Source organism: Syngnathoides biaculeatus, chromosome 1 (assembly GCF_019802595.1).
Source record: "Syngnathoides biaculeatus isolate LvHL_M chromosome 1, ASM1980259v1, whole genome shotgun sequence".
Taxonomy (NCBI): domain Eukaryota; kingdom Metazoa; phylum Chordata; class Actinopteri; order Syngnathiformes; family Syngnathidae; genus Syngnathoides; species Syngnathoides biaculeatus.
In genome coordinates, this window is record NC_084640.1 from 874,437 (window position 1) to 892,984 (window position 18,548).

At 40.9% G+C, this 18,548-nt stretch overlaps 1 protein-coding gene across 1 annotated transcript in view; it reads left to right on the forward strand.

Annotated features, from left to right (window-relative positions):
* Nucleotides 1–14,931, forward strand: part of sdc2 (syndecan 2) — a 37,420-nt gene extending 22,489 nt beyond the window's left edge. Inside the window, exons 2-5 of the mRNA XM_061815613.1 lie at nt 7,794–7,908; nt 7,980–8,152; nt 9,599–9,728; nt 12,975–14,931. Coding sequence (XP_061671597.1) covers nt 7,794–7,908; nt 7,980–8,152; nt 9,599–9,728; nt 12,975–13,138 — 582 coding nt within the window. The 3' untranslated portion in view covers nt 13,139–14,931. The remainder of the gene's footprint in view (nt 1–7,793; nt 7,909–7,979; nt 8,153–9,598; nt 9,729–12,974) is intronic.
* The last annotated feature ends 3,617 nt before the right edge of the window (nt 14,932–18,548 follow it).

Sequence of the window (18,548 nt, forward strand, 5' to 3'; positions counted from 1 at the left end):
CACCATTCCACTACCAGTCATCTTGTGTGTCAGAAAGAATGAAAGTAAATTGCTATTGGGTATTGGTAAGAACAAGAATTAATACTCATACTGGTATTAATCTGGAAAAAAAAGTGGTGTCTAACATCCATAGTTAAGGGGAAATACAGTGCTTTGCGTTAACAGTGTACTCTACTTTGACAATGTGATGTTAAATTCTCATTTAATAGTGTTTTGAGAAGATTTTACCAACAATTACGAATTTTAAGGAGCGCTGCCATTTTCGCGAGTCACAAGACCTACGTGCGCGGTCGTGACGTGTACCATGACGCAACAAAGGTTCGATTACATGGGACACCATTTATGCCCAGCACAGATTTCTCGGATTTTCAGTATCCTCACCTGATGAAGAAATAGCAGTATTGGTTGATCGGGAAGACGGAGGAATACTTCCATACAGATTTGAACCTGTGACTGTAAATGTTGAATATTCGGATGGTTCTTTGGGCGGAATGACACAGTGACTGACTACTCAGAGGCCTACGCACGGGACATAAGTGCATAAACAAAGGCCCCTAGAGCTCCGTGCTGGCAGCCGCGGATGATTCTTCGGACGGGAATGATGTGGAGTCTGACGAGTGAGCTCCAGCGGTGGGCCGCGAGCCGAGCTTCCAGGTGGCGGAGGCCGTTAGCCCCGGACGCCGAAGCTAGGCTTAAAGGCCTCCGCTGCCACCGAAGTTCGGCTAACGGGCTCCCGGGACATCGAAGCTCGGCTCGCGGCCCGCCTTCCGCGGTGGCGGAGGCCCTTAGCCGAGCGCCGATGGCGACGGAGGCCTTTAGCCTAGCTTCGGCATCCAGGGCTAACAGGGACTATCATCAGATGAGAATAAATACGAGAAAACGGCGCTGGGCATATATGGTGTCTCATGTAATCGAACCTTTGTTGCGGCACGGTACACGTCACATTCGCACACGTTGGTCATGTGACTCGCGAAAATGGCAGCGCCCCTGAAAATTCGGAATTGTCGATAAAAATCTTCTCCAAACACTATTAAATGAGAAAGGATTTAACATCACATTGTCAAAATAGGATACAGATTACATGACCTATTGGATACACTGTTCATGCAAAGCAACCCTATTTCCCCTTTAGTAATGTGTAATTTAATAGTGAATATTGGCATTTGGTTCTCTCATAGTCTTAATTCACACATTACTCACATTAATAACAAATAAAGTCTACAGTTTGTATAAGTGGGACCTGCAATGTACAGTATATACTTTGCTCCTCTTTTCGGTACAAATAAATAAATCATCAGTTAACACTAACATACTGCCGCTCTGATCTCAAACGTGTTGTGGCTAGTGTGTTTGTTTTTTACGCATGAGAATGCATGTACATATCGCTTCCTCGCCCTCCAGTGCGCCAAATATGCTGCTTGGCAGGCGGTGGTGGTGCTGGGGACATTCAACTACAAAAGCAATGTGATCTAATCCACCAGGAGTAGGGAGATTTGTGTGTAAGAGTGTGTGTGTGTGTCTGTGTTAGTGTAACACTTCTCTAAATGCTGAACTTGTTACGGAGATAAAAGTGAAAGGTTGTCCGAGAAAAGAGGTCACAGCTCAAGCCATATAAACCAAAAATGTCATCCTGAGACAGTTGTTTATTTCTGTCGCAATCCCGAGGTCTCCCTCACGCACGAAAACAAGTGTGTACGCGTACACACACATGCAGTCAAACAGTGTTGGAGCGGCGCCATACCTCGGGGCTCAGCGAGAGTTTGATTTATGTCGACTTCCTTCAGGAACTCCCACTCTCCTGGGCCTGCAGCTCAAAGACTATCTATTAGTTCCTTATTATGATCCCCAGGAGGGCTATAAAACTTTGAGTGGGTTCAAAGAACACAATGCCAGACACACTTACACCCATATGTGCACACAAACTGTTTTGGGAAGTAGTAAAATTTCAGAGTCCCTTAAAAAAAAAAAAAATTGAAATCATTAAAAATTAAAAAGGAATCAAATGTACATAGTGTACAGTAGAACTATACACTATGTACATACATTGCCGTATGTTTAAGGGTTTAAAAGATTGTTTTAAGAGTACAGAAAGTGTACGTAAGAGTATGGTAGGGTTTATTGGTGTGGCGGAATATTAAGAAGAATATGGGGAGGTTCATTCAGCTTTAGAATGTGTATAAATACCAACAAGGGTTTAGTGTATATTCATCAGAACATTACTTACTACTCACATCTTCCACTCTTGTCTGCAGTCTTCACCACATACTAAATAATTATGTACAACTTCCAGAGATGTCTTTTCCCCCCAAAAGATAGCTGTAATAATCCATCCATCCATCCCTTTTCTGAGCTGCTTATCCTCACGAGGGTGGTGGGAGTGCTGGAGCCTATCCCAGCTGTTATCAGGCAAAAGGCAGGGTACACCCTGAACCGGTTTCCAGCCAATCGCAGGGCATGATCTAAAATCTCGACATCCAAACAATGAATTTCATGATAAATACTTTATTGCCTAGTTAATCACTTGTGGTGATATTCCATCAATCCAATTGTCTTGCAGAATGATTACTTCCTGTAATAACCATTGCACATTGCTTTAGAGTGCGTCCTACAGGTGAATAAGACGTCTCTTGAGTCTCGTTTTCTTCAATAATTGAGTGTTTGGTCTGTTCCACAGCGATAAAGTACAAGTTGTGAGGAGAGTTGTCAGAGGAACTAGACTTGAGAGCTAAGTTTTGTTGGCAGCATCGTGATGCATGGAGCGGAGTTGCCGCCTGCCAGTCTGTATGGCCATTATTGTCCATCTGCTGGCCGGGAAGAATATGTTGAAAACTAAGAGGTCAATCTGCCACCTTCACTTTGATAGTCAGGATGATTGCATTCTTTGTCAGTTTCCCAGCCACAAGGAGGCTAGTTTACAATACCTGTATTACTTGGAATTTTCATTAGTCTTTCACGAAGATTCTGAAAGTGACTGATGAGGTTACTTTTTCCTTTGCTTTCACTGTTCATTTAGAAGAAAAGCTTGCAATCGGTTGCATTTAAAAAGGCTAATGATGAACGGAGGTGGTCATCACCTACCAGTGTGTGACTGTGAATGTGTGTCTACCTTCAAAAGGCAGGTCTACTCTTAAATGGCGTGGAAGAAAACCAATGAGGACATAATATTGGCCGGCTATTTCCTGGCAATAGTATAGTGACCCATAGGTGTATTAGGAATGCACTTTTGAAGACTATATTTTATTACCTTTTGTTTAATAAACCGATTGAAAGTTCAACTACAGCTTTACACTCTCACAATTCCCTAAAGCTAGTCCAACTGCAATTCATTCTATCGGTGGTAGGTCATATTTAATTAGCTAGAAACATTTACTGGACTGTACTTTACTGCACAATGAAAAATAAGAGATGGACTGAAATTACAAAAAGTAAACAATGATATAGCGATGGATTACACTTTCTTCTCGTAATTATGATTGCCGAGGAAGTGCAGGATTCATCCGAGGTTGCATTCCTTAAATATGGTTCGGTTCTTTGTTTTTAAAACAGTCACACAACCCTCGGTGGTCCTGTCTTCGACTCTAGCAGTTACGAGGCAGACTCAAAGAAAGAATTGATAAGTCATTGAGAGCTACAGATGGCTGGAGGAGGATCAGAATTCCGTTGTCTTGTTTTCCACTTTTTTTCTTCCCTCTGAAGTCGATGTTTTTGATGAGTCTGTGAATTCATCTCAGGCCTTTGAGATGTGAGAGCCGGATGAGGGCGTGTGTGAATGAGTGACTGTATTGGCATATAAATGCATCCCATGGGTGCCTTCACGGAGATGCAGATGTTGGTGTGGATGTGTGCCTTCTTTTGTGGATCGCTATTTCCTTTGACCTTCCTGGGAGTTGAGTTAATATTTGTGCTGTCGGTAAAAGCAGTTCGTCAACATTCGAGAGTCCACAGCCCTGCAGGCACAGTTGAAGACTCCTCTTTTCTTCAGTGTTTCCCCTCTATATCGCTTCTATAGAATGTAGAGAGATGTATAAATATTACCCTGACACATTTGAATTGTAATGACATATATTTGGCATGAACATGGGGATTTTGTATTGCTTTTCACAAATCTACCTCTAGGCCATAGTACTGTCAGCAGCAATGGGTTACCCCCCCACACACACTTCTTTCACCGCTTTCTCATCCCTCATTTGTCCACCCCCTCACTCTATTCACCTCCCTTGATGCCTCCGAGTATGCCTCTTATCTGTCATCTTTCTTTTTTTCAATTTTGGTCTACAGCTCTTCCCTGGTTTACAGGTCAAACAAGCACAGTGATATGGAGCAGTTGTTTTTTTCACCAATGAGAAACCTATAATTCATGAAGGATCTAAGTCCGGACATCACATACCAGAGCTTTCTAAGTGCTTTGTACATACTGTTGTTTTAGTAGTTTTTACTTGTTAAATGAGTAGACCAAAGAGAAGGTTTATGGATGTGGTGAGGGAAGACATGAGGGCAGTTGGGGTTAGAGAGGAAGATGCAGGAGATAGGCTAAGATGGCAAAAGATGACACGCTGTGGCGACCCCTAACGGGACAAGCCGAAAGGAAAAGAAGACTTGTTAAATGAGTATTCTTTCAGATTAGGTTGCATAACGTTATCAGAGTCCAGTTTGAGTTAAAGGTACAGGTTTTTCCAAAAAAAAGCACTGCACACATCGATAGAGGAAAGAAGTAAAATGTTAAAGTAAGAAGGTATTACAGTATGTTTTTGTGTGAAGGAGCTTTTTTTTCCCTGTGGACATTTATTACAAAAGAGCCTTGACTTAAAGCTTTTGAAAATGTGCTCCTTTGTGTATTCGCTTCACTGCACAATGAGCTTTACTCAAGAGCATCTTTGCCTCCTCGTTCCTTTGCTTTGAGCCCTCTTCTCTCTAAATGATAGACATTTATAGCTTAATGTGTCCACCTAGAGCTCTACGAGTGACTATTCAATGCCGACGGAAAGAGCTCACTTCAGTCTCCAGTGTGTGTTGTGGGTGATATTTGTTTAGACTCAACTTCATGGTACAGTATATGATATAATTCAAATTAATGGTATACTTTATTGAATGGATATTAGATGGATATAGATATTTATTGGGTATACACACTTAATGAAGGTAATGTGATTAAAGAGTCATGATTTGTTTATCTTCATTATCATCATCATCATCATCATGTACTGATGTGTGAAAAAAGTAATGGCCCTCCTCTGTGGGTGCTGCCCTTCTCACATTGTTAGATTTTCAAACATGTAAATATCATACAAAGACAACCCAAGTGAAGAAAAAATGTTTCTTTAATGGTGATTTTATTATAAAAAAGTATCTGGCCCTGTGTGAAAAAATAATGTATACCCTTGTTAAATAATGAAAAAACATTGTTTTTTTGATTTCATTTTTCACTGACCAAACTCAAGTCTGAATCCCTCCAAACCTGTTCAATCAATATATTACCCAAATGGAACATGTTTGACATAATTGAGTCAGCCAAAATATTCCAAAAAGCAGCAACAGCTTGTCATGATCAAAACATATTTTAAGAACAGATGAAAAAGGAAGTAACTGATATCTAATATCCAATGCTGACTTAAAATCTCACAGATTTTAAAAAGTGTGAAAACGCTTCTCCAATTGGCAAAATGTGTGGGATTATCATCAAGAATAGCAAATAATTTGAGGTTAAAAGAAGGAATTGACTGAAACCTCCTTATACTCCTATTAGAATAGTGTTCTTCTTATAGCCATTGTAACAAGGACTGCATGTATTAGTCACACCCTTGGAGACTCGAATGCCAATGTGGTGTCATGTTAACATGCTCAATTGCACTCCCTCTCAGTCTATGTAAAATCAACGAATTAATGAAATACTTGCATAAATTTGTAAAAAGACTTTTACTCGGGCATGTGGGTGTGTGGCCTCTATCTCATTAGCATCCTTTGTCGCCATGTGAACTGCTACTGCCTTGTTTTGTGCCATTGTGTTCATATTATTACCAATGCATTTTGACCTGTGGAGTGCACTGAGCAGTGAATGGTTTTGCCAGGCGGCCACAGTGGCGGGAGTAATGGGATGGGGGTTGTATTAGAAGGAATCCAAGGCAAGAAAGTTTAAGATAAAGTTGCTTTGAACAAATTCTCTCTTTGATCAGGCGACTGACCAATGAAAGGTCTTTGCTTCACAAGTCACTTGACTGAGGAGGAATGTCATTGTTCCGTTTCAATCTTCGTGTGTCTTCCACCATTAGCCCTGAGCGACGCAGACTCCCACCTTCTTTGTCATGGAGAATGCCACAGCTTCTCTTTCATGACTCTTCACAAATACACGTATGCACAATTACTTAAAAGCACCACTGTGTATACACACGTGAATGCTTATCAATTAGAAAGCAAAAATACACAGGAGGTGCCCGAGAGAAAAGACCCTTTTTTGTGTCTTTTGGATAAACACAAACACATTGTAGTCTTGGATTTTCATTTTGGTAATCAGTTTAGGGAATTTGGTTGTCTAACAGTCTTGTCAAACAGTCTGATAAATTTACAAGTTTTTTTTTTTTTTTTACACATTGTCAAATTACGTTTGTCCACACACTGCAGGGTCTCAAACAGGCATTAGTGTGGCCTGATTTCCTATTACCCATTTCGTTGGTTTTCTTTCTATTATTCGCACCAAACAAAAGAATACCCCTCATTGGTCTTTCTGTCAGACCAATTGATTGTTTCCTCTTATCCAACATCTTTCAGCCTGAGGTTTATGAGCACAACATCCTTAGAACTCACCTGCAACTGTACCAAACAGATCCCCCACAGAAAGACACGGGGATGATGCATTGTTGTGTGTGGTCTTTCTTTAGTTCTTGCTGTTTTTTGTTGTTGTTCTCACTCTGAACAATCAGTATAGAGAAAGGCCGATACAGCTAAATACAGATTAGCCAATCAGACTTTAATAGATGTTGCAATGGATATTATAACCATTCCAGTCATATCCACCCAAAGCAACACACACATTGAAAAAGTATTTTAAAGAATCCAATATTATTTGCAACATAGAGCATATAAGGAATACATTATGTATATTTCTTTCCTCTGCAGTGCAATTATGCATCCATGCATCCATTGTCTGAGCCTCTCATCCTCACAAGGGTCACAGGAGCGCTCGAGGCTATCCTCGCTATCTCCACGCAGGAGGCGGGGTACGCCCTGAACTGGTTGCCAGCCAATCTGTAGTTATTCATTTTCTTGTTAAATTTGTTGAATTGATTGGCTAGCAACTAGTTCAGAGTGTACCTTGCCTCTTACTCAGAATTAGGTGGGTATAGGTTCCAGCTCCCCATACGAGCTGAGTGAGGCTAGGCGGTAAGGAAAATGGAAGAATCTCGTTGAACCTTGATTCAAACATATGGCAGGGAGGACCTTTTAAAACAAATGAGCTGTGCTGAGTTTCAGCCTTTTCACTCCCCTTTGCCCATTAAGCCATAATGCAAACATTCCAACCCAACAGGGCTGTTGTCAAGATAGTGGATTAGGGAGATTACTTGGGTTTGCAATCAGGCAGTTACCAGTGTGTATTCCATACTAGTCACAAAACAGTTCCGATTTCAAGATTATAACAGTACCCGGTGTGCTGTAGTTTTTTTTCCCGTTTGTTTTTTAACCCAGTGTATGAATTTGAGTAAGAAATGAAGGTCTTCACTTTTTACAATTTATGGAATCATCAATTGCAACATTAAAAATGATTTATAACATTCATAATAGTGTTTTGGTTTTTTTTGCAGATAGCAGAGGCAGCAAAGACTTCCTCCCAGTCTGATGACTTATACCTGGATGACACAGGTTCAGGAGGTTATTACCCAGAAGATGACGATGACTTTAACTCGGGGTCTGGCTCTGGTAAGAACGTACCAGTAAGACAAATGTAATGTTTGTGTTTTACATAATTGTTTTTGTAACCCTCCCCACAGGTGCTAGCGAAGAGGTGGCTGAAGAAACAGTGACAGTTAGTATGGTGTATATTGCACCCAAAGCTGTACAACCCACCAAGGACTCCACCAAAGTTTTCACCCCCAAGGTGGAGACAGCAACGGTCAGGGAAAAGGCCAGTGACAGCACACCGAAGAAACCATTCAGAACAGAGGTCAGTATAACACAAGTGAATGGCATTCTCTTTCAATTTTACAGGTTTATAAGCAAGGAAAACATCTTATTACATAAAAAACCGTGATGTGATGATACCTAAGTCAGTGGTCATTTTGTTTAGTCATTTAAATCAATTTGAGAATCAGAGGGCATATACGATAAAATATCATCACAGCACAACACAATTGCACCAATCCCCCTTAGCAAGCAGTTGTCATGGTAATATTAAAACATTCACCCACCCACACATAGATGCTTTTCAGAATTAATCTTTGCTGTCAATCAGTGCATTGTAAAGTAGAATATAATTCAATTGCCTATGTATGAAATTGTGAGAGAAATTCAAATTATATATGCACGAGCTTTTGGAAACTGTATTTCTATTTTGTAACACTCACATATTTTACTTATTAAAAAGCTCTGATCTCTTACTGCTCATTAAAATGATGTACCAGGATCACAAAAACACATTAACCTGTTTTTATTTCCAACCTTCCTGAGCTAGGTATTATATATTTTGTATTTAGTACTCCCATCATGTTAACAAATCTCTATTAAAAAAATAATAGTAATAAAAAGACAATTATCAGGATAGGCCCAGGAGAAAGATTTGCATCAGTGCTAATGACGTAGGATTTAGGATCGCAGTTCTCTTGGACGTCATGTCCCCTGGAACCATCCTGCATCTCACTTACGTATGTCCCTTAATACACCACGTAGGAGGATCCTACATCTGTTTAGGATTAGTTGCCAAGGCTTCACAAAAGACCTACCTGCTGTCTCACTGACACAAAATCACAGGATAACCCTACTTCCACCCTGGAATCCTTCCAGATGCAACGGTTCCTTTCGACAACTTCAGTAGATTGTGCTAATCTACGCAGGCATCTTGGATCAAGCCCAGATAAATTCTTAGCTACCCTGCAGTATGTAGGTTATTCCAGGCCTGCTTCCCTTGAAGTAAACTCTTGTCTACTAGCAAGCATATCGATCAGCCACGATTGTATCCAGGAATTTATGTGTTCTAATCATTGTCATGCCATTTAGGATGAGATATTGACTAAAGGGAAAAGGTCATAGTAATTCTCAGATTGGAAGGACAAATAGATATAATTTAAACGAAGGGAAGCAAAGTGACATGGGTAGCACATTTGCGTCACAGTTCTGACATTTGGGATTTAAACCTTCGGTCACGCCTTCTTGTGTGGAGTGTGCTTGTTCTCCATAGAAACAATTTATCATTTTGTATCTTTTTTATGTAATTTACAAATGACCCGGCCCCTCTGTCCATTTTAAAACTCAAATATGGCACTTGATAACAGACTCCCGTCCTTTTATAGCTTCTGGGATTTTGCCAACAAACCACAAGACTGTATATTGACCCCGATATGTCTTGTCTTTCTCCCATCTATCCTTTTCCATTGCATATCTTTTCCAAATCTAGGCACCAGTACCTGTTACAGAGGACATGCAGAGGAACCAGATGACTAGCACAACCAGTGCCCCGGGCTCTGCTCAAGAGCCCATCGAGGTCCGCACCGAGAACCTTTTCCAAAGGACAGAGGTGTTGGCAGGTATGTCGCTTTTAATAGCAACAAATGTCAAACATTGTGTGAAAAGGTAGTACTCTGCATACTGTGTATTGATAATACTGATGTAGTTTACACTGGGGAAATTTTTGGAGGTAGTATTTTACATTGCAAAACATACTGAAGAAAATTAGTCGATTTTAGAAGTGCTGTTTGACCAATTTTGTTAGGTATTTTCAGTTTCCACTTGTAGAGTTCAGTTCTTGTGTGTGCCTGGTGTCAGGTCTTCTATTGTCAAGAAAATGAATGGAATTGATTTACATAAAAAATAGAATGTAAAGATATAAATGTAAGATAACATGTACTGTGTATTTTAAGCCTCTCAATGATGATATTTCCCTTTTTAAGTAATTCATCGTCCTTGGAGTTGCGATTTTCTCCATTTCTTGTGAGTTGTCGGCGTATTTCTGGTAGCCCGCTAAATCCCAGGAATCTCCGTAATGTTCTCCTTTAAGTCTCGCACCTGATCTGCTTCTCAAAATAAAGACTTTTAATAAACTCTATCTGTCTTCCTCTTTGGGACCTTGTAGAGTTCACTTTGGAGTGGTTGTTTAAAGCGTCTTCAGCCTTGTTTGAGAACATGCCTACCATACTCCACCTGATCCCATCTGTCTCCCTCTATGCATGTCTGAGTCAAATATTTGATTGGCACCTCACTTTCACTTTGTTATCTCTGCCAAGTGTTGATCCGCTCAGCTGCCCGCTGACAGCTCTCCTTGCATCATGTTTCCGTTGATAGGCATATTTTATTTAGATTTTATCACCTGTGCTGTTTAGGAATGGTAATTATACAGTATATTAAACATTATCCATCTATCTATCTATCTATATATATATATATATATATATATATATATATATAATATATATATATATATATATATATATATATATATATATAATACATGGGACATTACGGTGGACTCAGCTGGACACTGTCCACCTAACAGTTCTGAGGTCCCGGGTTCAATCCCAGTCCCACCTGTGTGGAGTTTGCATGTTCTCCCCATGCCTGTGTGGGTTTTCTCTGGGCATTCTGGTTTCCTCCCACATCCCCAAAACATCCAACATTAATTGGACACTAAGTGCCCCTAGGTGTGATTGTGAGTGTGACTGTTTGTCTCGATGTGCCCTGCGGTTGGCTGGCAACCAGTTCAGGGTGTATCTCACCTCCTGCCCATTGACAGCTGGGATAGGTTCCAGCACTCCCTGCGACCCTTGTGAGGATAAGCAGCTAAGAAAATGGATGGATGGATAATATACATGGTCATCTCCACTCATCTTCCCCTTGACTTTATGCTTCTGTTATTTCAAATTACTATTACTATTGGCTATATTATTACTCCAGCATGATTTTTGTAAAAACACACAGCCAAAAATATAAATGCAACACTTTTGTTTTTGCTGCCATGGTTCGTGAACTGGACTCCATGTAAAACTTTTTACAGGCAATTTCAGACAATTTACCAGTCCATCCAGCCGGCCTCATAACCCCAAACCATATTTAATCACACCAGCCCAAGACTCCATCTTCCAGCATGTTCACCTCCAAGATCATTTGAGACCAGCCACCCAAACAGTTGCTGCAACAATCAGTTTGCATAACTGAATAATTTCTGCACAAACTGAAACTATATCGTGGAAGCTCAATTTCATGTTCTTCATCCTCATCAGGGTCTCAATCTGACGGCAGTTCTTCATCTTAACCGACTTTATTGGGGGAACTGTCACATTTATGGCGTCTAGAATGTTGGAAAAGTGTTGTCTTCATGAATGAATCCCCGGTTTTCACTGTTCAGGGCAGATGGCAGACTGTGTGTGGCATCGTGTGGGTGAGCGGTTTGCTGATGTCAACGTTTTGTATCCAGTGGCCCATGGTGGCGGTGTTGTTATGGTATTGGCAGGTGGATGTTATGGGCAACGATCACAGCTGCATTTTATTGATGGCATTTTGAATGCCATCCATCTATTTTTTTCTTTTTAACTTCCTCTCCAAGTTTAGCAACTGACCACTTGCCAAGTTCTTTACCCAGTGGGCTGGGTGCCCAGTCAACATGTGGAAACCAAGGTAGCAGGGGGGCAGATCGACACCCTATGAGAGAGCCACAGCTGATGATGCAGAGGACATTAACCAGCATAATTGGAAGGAGTGAAATCAGCAAATTGCCGTCAGCAAGGATCATTAGTGGGCATTCATGGTCAAAGTGGAAAAGTGGAATTTCTAAATAGAGGCTGGGAGAATGTTTGCGGTGACACCAAAGTTGTTATCACAATGTGTCCTTTGACTGACTCTTAACAACATTCCCAACCTCACAATTTCTGTGAAAACTATTTTTCCCCATAACCACATTAAATGCATATAAACCCCATCAAACTTAGGAGAGATGAAGAAAAACAAAGATTATGTTCGAAGGGAAGGTTAGAGAAAACTCAATTTAACAGTTACACTGAGCATCATCCAGTGTTGGGATATGCTGTTGTCATGCTAAAAAGACGACAATGGTACCTTGATTTAAAAGTGGCCAATCTACAAGATTTTTGAGTTGCAAGCTATCATCTGGTTGATTTTTTTTCTTTTTTCTGCTTGTTGTTATTAGTCTCAGGTATTTTTTTTTTGAGTGAAGTTGGGGGTGAAACAGTCAGTGACATTCAGCCATGCACTTTCAGCCATTTATTGAAAAGCGCAACACTCAGACACACTGAGGCAGATTAATTTACAATAAGCATGGAGAAGATACTCATGCTGAACCTATTGATTGGTAAATGGTGGAATAGAGCCAGAGTTGGAGTTCCTGATGTCACTCACAAGACCACAAACTAAAAAAAGCACACGTCAATACATGAATACGACCGTGTGTGACTTTCATCTTAATCAGACTTTATATGTTTTCATATTCATATTTAAGAATAACGTTATAGTTTTCATTATTGAAACTGACAGAGACAAAATGTGTGGTGTCTTGGGGGCTGTAACGAAATAACGGGATTTCAATGCATTTCAATCGGGGAAATGTATTTGATATACTGTATGTGTTACCTGCAAGTCAAAGTACTCCATTTGAGCTGGATGAACTCAGTGGATTTAGAGAGGTAATAACGGGTTTATAAATTAATCCAATTGAGGCTAGTCTGTAGAAAAGGATGTTTACGAAATGGAGCCAAACACTGCACTTAAATCTCAGTAAAAGAGGATCTTCTTCCTCACTGTCCTCCTCTTTCTGTGTTTCTCAGCTGTTATTGCTGGCGGGGTGATTGGATTCCTATTCGCCATCTTCCTCATCCTACTCCTGGTCTACCGCATGAGGAAGAAGGACGAGGGCAGCTATGACCTGGGTGAGAGGAAACCTTCCGGGGCAGCCTATCAGAAGGCCCCAACCAAGGAGTTTTATGCATAAAAGTCACTCCCACCTGTCACGGGATCAACAAATCACAAGAGGCTGCCTGAGCTGCCGCCCATGGCAACCGCCAACACGAGAAACAACAATAAGTTACAATATTGATTTAAAGAAAAATAGCATAATGGAAAGCTTTTGCATAACATATTGTTAAGATCTTTTTCCCTTCTTTTGTTTGAAAAAAATACAAGCTTTCATCGTTTTATGGCAACTGTCAGTGTGTTTGATGAAAAGGTTAAAAAAATAACACAAACAGGATCTGTAAAGGTGAGAAAATAAACTGCATTTGTCTTCTGTCTAAGGAGCTTGTGTTTAGTCACTGACTACTTTTAACTGTAGCAGTATGTTATTTGTAAAGAAAAAAAATTCAAAGTGGAAATAATTGAATATAATTATAATGTATCAATTCTACTTTATTTCTTTTTTATTTTGTCTTAGCATGTCTGATGTTGATCTCTAAAGTTGTATTACATTAATTTATCTTTTCTCTGATGTTGAAAAATGCCTTTGTAGTTTTGATGAAGCGCTTTTGTCTTCACATTAACGTTGTTAATAGTCAATGTAAATTTTCTCCCTTCAGGTTGCAATGTTTATTTTATTTTTATTTTTTTGCTCTAAACCTATTTTTGAACAAAGGTGAGCATTACATCACGTCTTGTTATTTTGTTATTCTCCGCATTTTCTTTTTTTTTGGACATTTTATTACCATAACCAGGAATTAGTATAACATGGAGGAACGGTGTGTCAGGGTTCTAAAAAAGAAAAAGGCTTTGTCTTTCAAATTGCACACCATTTTTTTAGTCTATTATTATTATTATTTCGGCCTACAACCACCTTCCTCAATGTATAACTGACTGCACCCTCACCAAACTAGCATCCTTCTCCCCTTCCCTGGCCTCTTTTCCTCTCTGTTTACCATCCCGCCCACCTTCTTTCTAGTCAGTCTGGAGCACGGCCAGTTTAGCCATCAATGACCTGCCCCACTTCCTGCTTTGTACCCATCTTGACGCTTTTGGGCCCAAAGACCTGCTCAGTGAAAAGCCTCACTGGACAGAAACACCAGGCCACATGCATCGCACATAACACTGAAACAAACAGACACACCTAGCATGTAATTCCTGAACTTTAAATATATTTTTTGTGGAAGAGACACAAGTGGAATGTTTTTCACAAATTTTACAGTACTCAACTTAATCAGAAGCTAAATATGTTCAACTGGGTATATTCAGGTTTGATGTTTCTGTTTTTCCGTGCACAATGATATAAAGTACACCGTTTCATTTATTCAAATTTTTAACATCCCTCCCATGACTGCTCATTCTGTGAGCATACATATTTGCTGTCCCTTCGGTGTCCTTCTTTGTCATACAGGAAGTAAGGTATTGAACTAAGTTGACAAACCCAAAGACTCACTTTTATTCCTGTTCCCAAACTGACTCTCCTTTGTGGCTATTTCTGATTTTTGTTTTCCACGTCCCTTTTTTTGTTTGTTTTTTTCTTTCTCTTAATTAGAGAGGCCTGACCTCCCGATAGCTTATTAGTATATTGAAAGATATATAAATACAGTATATATAATGTATATTCACAAATGTTTTAAACCTTCAAAGTGCCTACCATTGGGATAAGGTCATGCTCACAGTGAGCATGAGGAAGGAGTCGAAATAGCTCGACTGGGATTCAGTGTGCATGGATGACTGTAATGGTAACATTTTTTTTTCATTTTTAAGTCTTACAAAAAGCTGACAGTATTGTACCTATAAGTTGAAACAACACTACTGAATAAACATTGTGGCCTAATAGCCGGTGGCTCTAGTAACTTTGTTTTAGTTCTCACCCTGCGGTTCTACAACATATTTACTGGTTATGGACTCAGCATAGCACCCAACTACTCTTTGTAGTCACAACATCTTTGATTCTTTTAGACGCTAATTTTTGCATGTTAGGCATATGAGAGCACATTTAATAGCCATAATTTTTTCTAAACCAGGGGTGCCCAGACTTTTTTTACCCCAAGATGTTCTTTTCAAGCAACCAGCCTCTCGCAAGCTACCGACAGCGACAGGGGTGGGTCGGGGGATGTGGGGTGATGACGATGATGCTCCCAAACCGTTTTAAGGTTCATGTTATGTTGCCTCCTATATTTAAATACATAATTAGGTTTTTGTGTTTCGCTTTTTGTGTGTGCTTTCATCCTGGATCAGGCTGTGTGAAGGTGGAATTTTAAAGTTACACACCATCTCATCCTACACGTTCTACTTTGGCTTCAGACCAGACCTTTCCCACTCAGAAAAGCAAAAATATCATCCAATTTAACCACTTTTTTTTGATGATTCACAAACTCCGACAGTCATTGCATCTTAAAACAACAGCATTTCTTTTTTAACTTTCTCCATTAATATCGAAAGTAAACATAAGCACCACGTTTAGCTCATCTTTGCTCTGTTACCCAGACTGTGTTGCTAACTAAAGCAGCGGCGGTGGACACTGTCATTATAAAACACATTGATGGGCTGCGTAAGTACTGTAACATTTGTAATTATGAGTGCACGTCTTTAAGAAGGGGGGTGGGCGAGTGTAAGGTAAACTAGGAAAAAGAGAGTGCGGCGGAGTAGCGATTGTTGTTCGAGAAAGTTCCGTGTGCTGCCTAAGAAAAACTCGTGGCTTCTTTTCATTTTTTTTTAAAGTACATATGTGAATTGTGCCATTGGATGTAACAACCAGTCATCCCTCACTCATTGAATCACATTGCAAAATGCTACAATCTGAATAGCTGGATGTTAAACTTTCAATTTACATTGGATTTTTTTTTTTTTTGCGCGCAACGCAGGATATCTACGAAGAGAGTGAGAGTGCAGTTTAGACGAAACATTGGATGACGTTTTTTTTATATTTTATTTTTGGCAGGCCCTTCCGCAATCGACCAAGACTACCTCGCGCTCGATGCATTGAGCACCCCTGCTCTAAACTATAGAGCCAAAGCCCACTTTTCAAACTACTTTCATTAAATCCCAGCAAGAGTCAATTAACTATACCAGAATGGAAAAACACCACTGAACAGTCACAGTTCACACAAAGATGCTGAAACACTGTGTTTTATATTCCAGGCCTGAAGTGGTGCTATAATGCTTTTAACAGTAACGGGAATGTTAAGAGTTTCTTACATCCATCCACTTCGGGACCTAGTTTAAAAAATGATCGTTTTTGGGCCCACAAAATGTGAGTTCCGTGTGAGCAAAATGTCAAAATGCTAAAATTATTTTGCAGGTACACAATGTTTCTGTGTTGATTGGGCGTTATTGCCCATATTAGTCTCACTAATGAAAGGCTTTCAATGGGTTTGAGTAGAGTGCATTTCATCTAATTTCTAAGCGAAGAATTTTTTTGAGTAAAAAAATTGTTAGGAGAGTGGTAGGTAAGTGCTAGGTAAATCGGCAGTGGTGGTTAGGATCACATTTAGATTATTTGCATAATTTAAAATAAGATTAGATTCAGAGACAAGGGGGACGCCACCACCTTTTTTTTTTTTTAAGAAGAACATGCAACATGTGAGTTCAAAGTTTGGGGGAAAAACTTAATTTCAACTAAAATATGCATTTGGTTTAAACCAAATCTCCCAAAAGATCTATCATATCAAGATTGGGTTTTATGATCAGCTCATTTAAGAGCAAGACGGGAGTCATCTGATATTCAAAAGACCAATTTATATTAGAGTGGGCTGGTCAGTGCTTTTCACCTCTGATGTTTTCCTATCATTAATATTAATACGAGTGCATCGCACATCACTTGATATGTGTTTCAAGTAGCTGTAAGCAAGGTTCACTGATGCTGTAGTCGTACACAAGCCTCACTTTGCTGTGGGCAGCCTGGGATTGATTCCTGCTCTGTGATGGTGTCGATAATGCCCTGTGACTGACTGGTGACCAGTTAAAGAGCCCTGTCATGAAATGCATAATTTTTAGTATGTTATTAATGAAAAAACGGCAGCTGACATGGACCCATGCGTTTTTTCACCACAAAACATGACGTATACAGCTTTTTGTAACTCCCACTATGAAAATCCTCTCGAGGGATTTGTTTTCGAGAAGAAGCAGGAAGTGATGTACACAGCGGAACCACCCTCAAGTGGACTCTGTCACGTCCCATCGGAAACGAGAGTAGGACCCAAATGCAGGAACTCGGAAGACGCAAGGTAGTTCAAGAAGAGACTCGTTTATTGTATTCAGAGGTCGGGGATCGAGCAGGCAGTCCGGTGCAGCAGCGGTAGTTGGGACGTCGAGCGATGAGAACAGATGAGCGGACAGGCAGGAGTCGGTACACGGGGAAACAATCAACGCAGGCAGAAGTCTCAAAGGAGTCAGGCTTACGGGGTTGGTCGGAGAACGGACGAAGGTCAGTACACACAGGTTCAATCAGGAATACGAGAGTGCTCAATGAACTGGCGGAGGACCAGTCGACACCGGGTCCTATATATACAGGGGATGATCAGCCTGCATGAGGCGCAGGTGTGTGCCTCCCAATTAGCGCAGCCGCGTGGGCACCTGCACAGCTGGTGCTGAAGCGGCAGGATCATGACAGACTCGTTTGTTTCGATTAGTTTTACCTCCGGGAAGGTAGCTCGTTGTTCCTTTGTGTAAGCCAAAATACCAACTCGTTGCATTGCTCGACATGGCTTGAACACTCGGGAGGATGGATTTACCCTTCATAAGTTTGCAAGAGACCCAGTTCGTTGTGAAAAATGGATTGCACGGATGCAGAGGACGACAGCTTCATGGGTTCCAAATGACAGGTAGGTGTGTATACAGCTACTAAAACAAAATAATAGTTTGGGGCAGACCACGTAATCGGTCTCTCATAACGTAACAAAGGATCCGCGTACGTATAACAGGCATGCTAAATATGTCGATGTGCAGGTTGGATGGCGTCGGGCTCGCCGGCGAAGGCTGCTGAGTCGCTTCGCTAGAGAAGGCAGCTGCGTCGCGTCGCCAGCGAAGGCTGCGCATCGTGCTAGAACGCTACCGACAATGCCTCACTCAGCTGCGTGCAACGACAACGCAGTTAAGCGCCCCGGCTCGATGGTGTTGTTCATCGCGTACTGCGGTGGCTATGAACAACGCCCTAAAGCAGCCCGGCTTGGCTCAGTGATAAGCCACCTTGGCGCAGAAAATGAGCCACACCGGCCGGCTGCGATGAGCCGCGATGGCTAATCTCCACCGCGGAAGTAGATCGGACGGGGAGGTGGTTTGGCTGTGATCGTATATAATCTGAATATGGCGCAAAACAAGAGGGTAATATTGCCCCGGTAACTTTACTCGGTTGTGTGGCATTCTCCTTTTCAAAAAGAGCTTCCGTGTCAGAAGGGGCGTGTTTGTTTCCCATAGTAGGGTCCACCGCGTGTTTTCAATGGCGAATG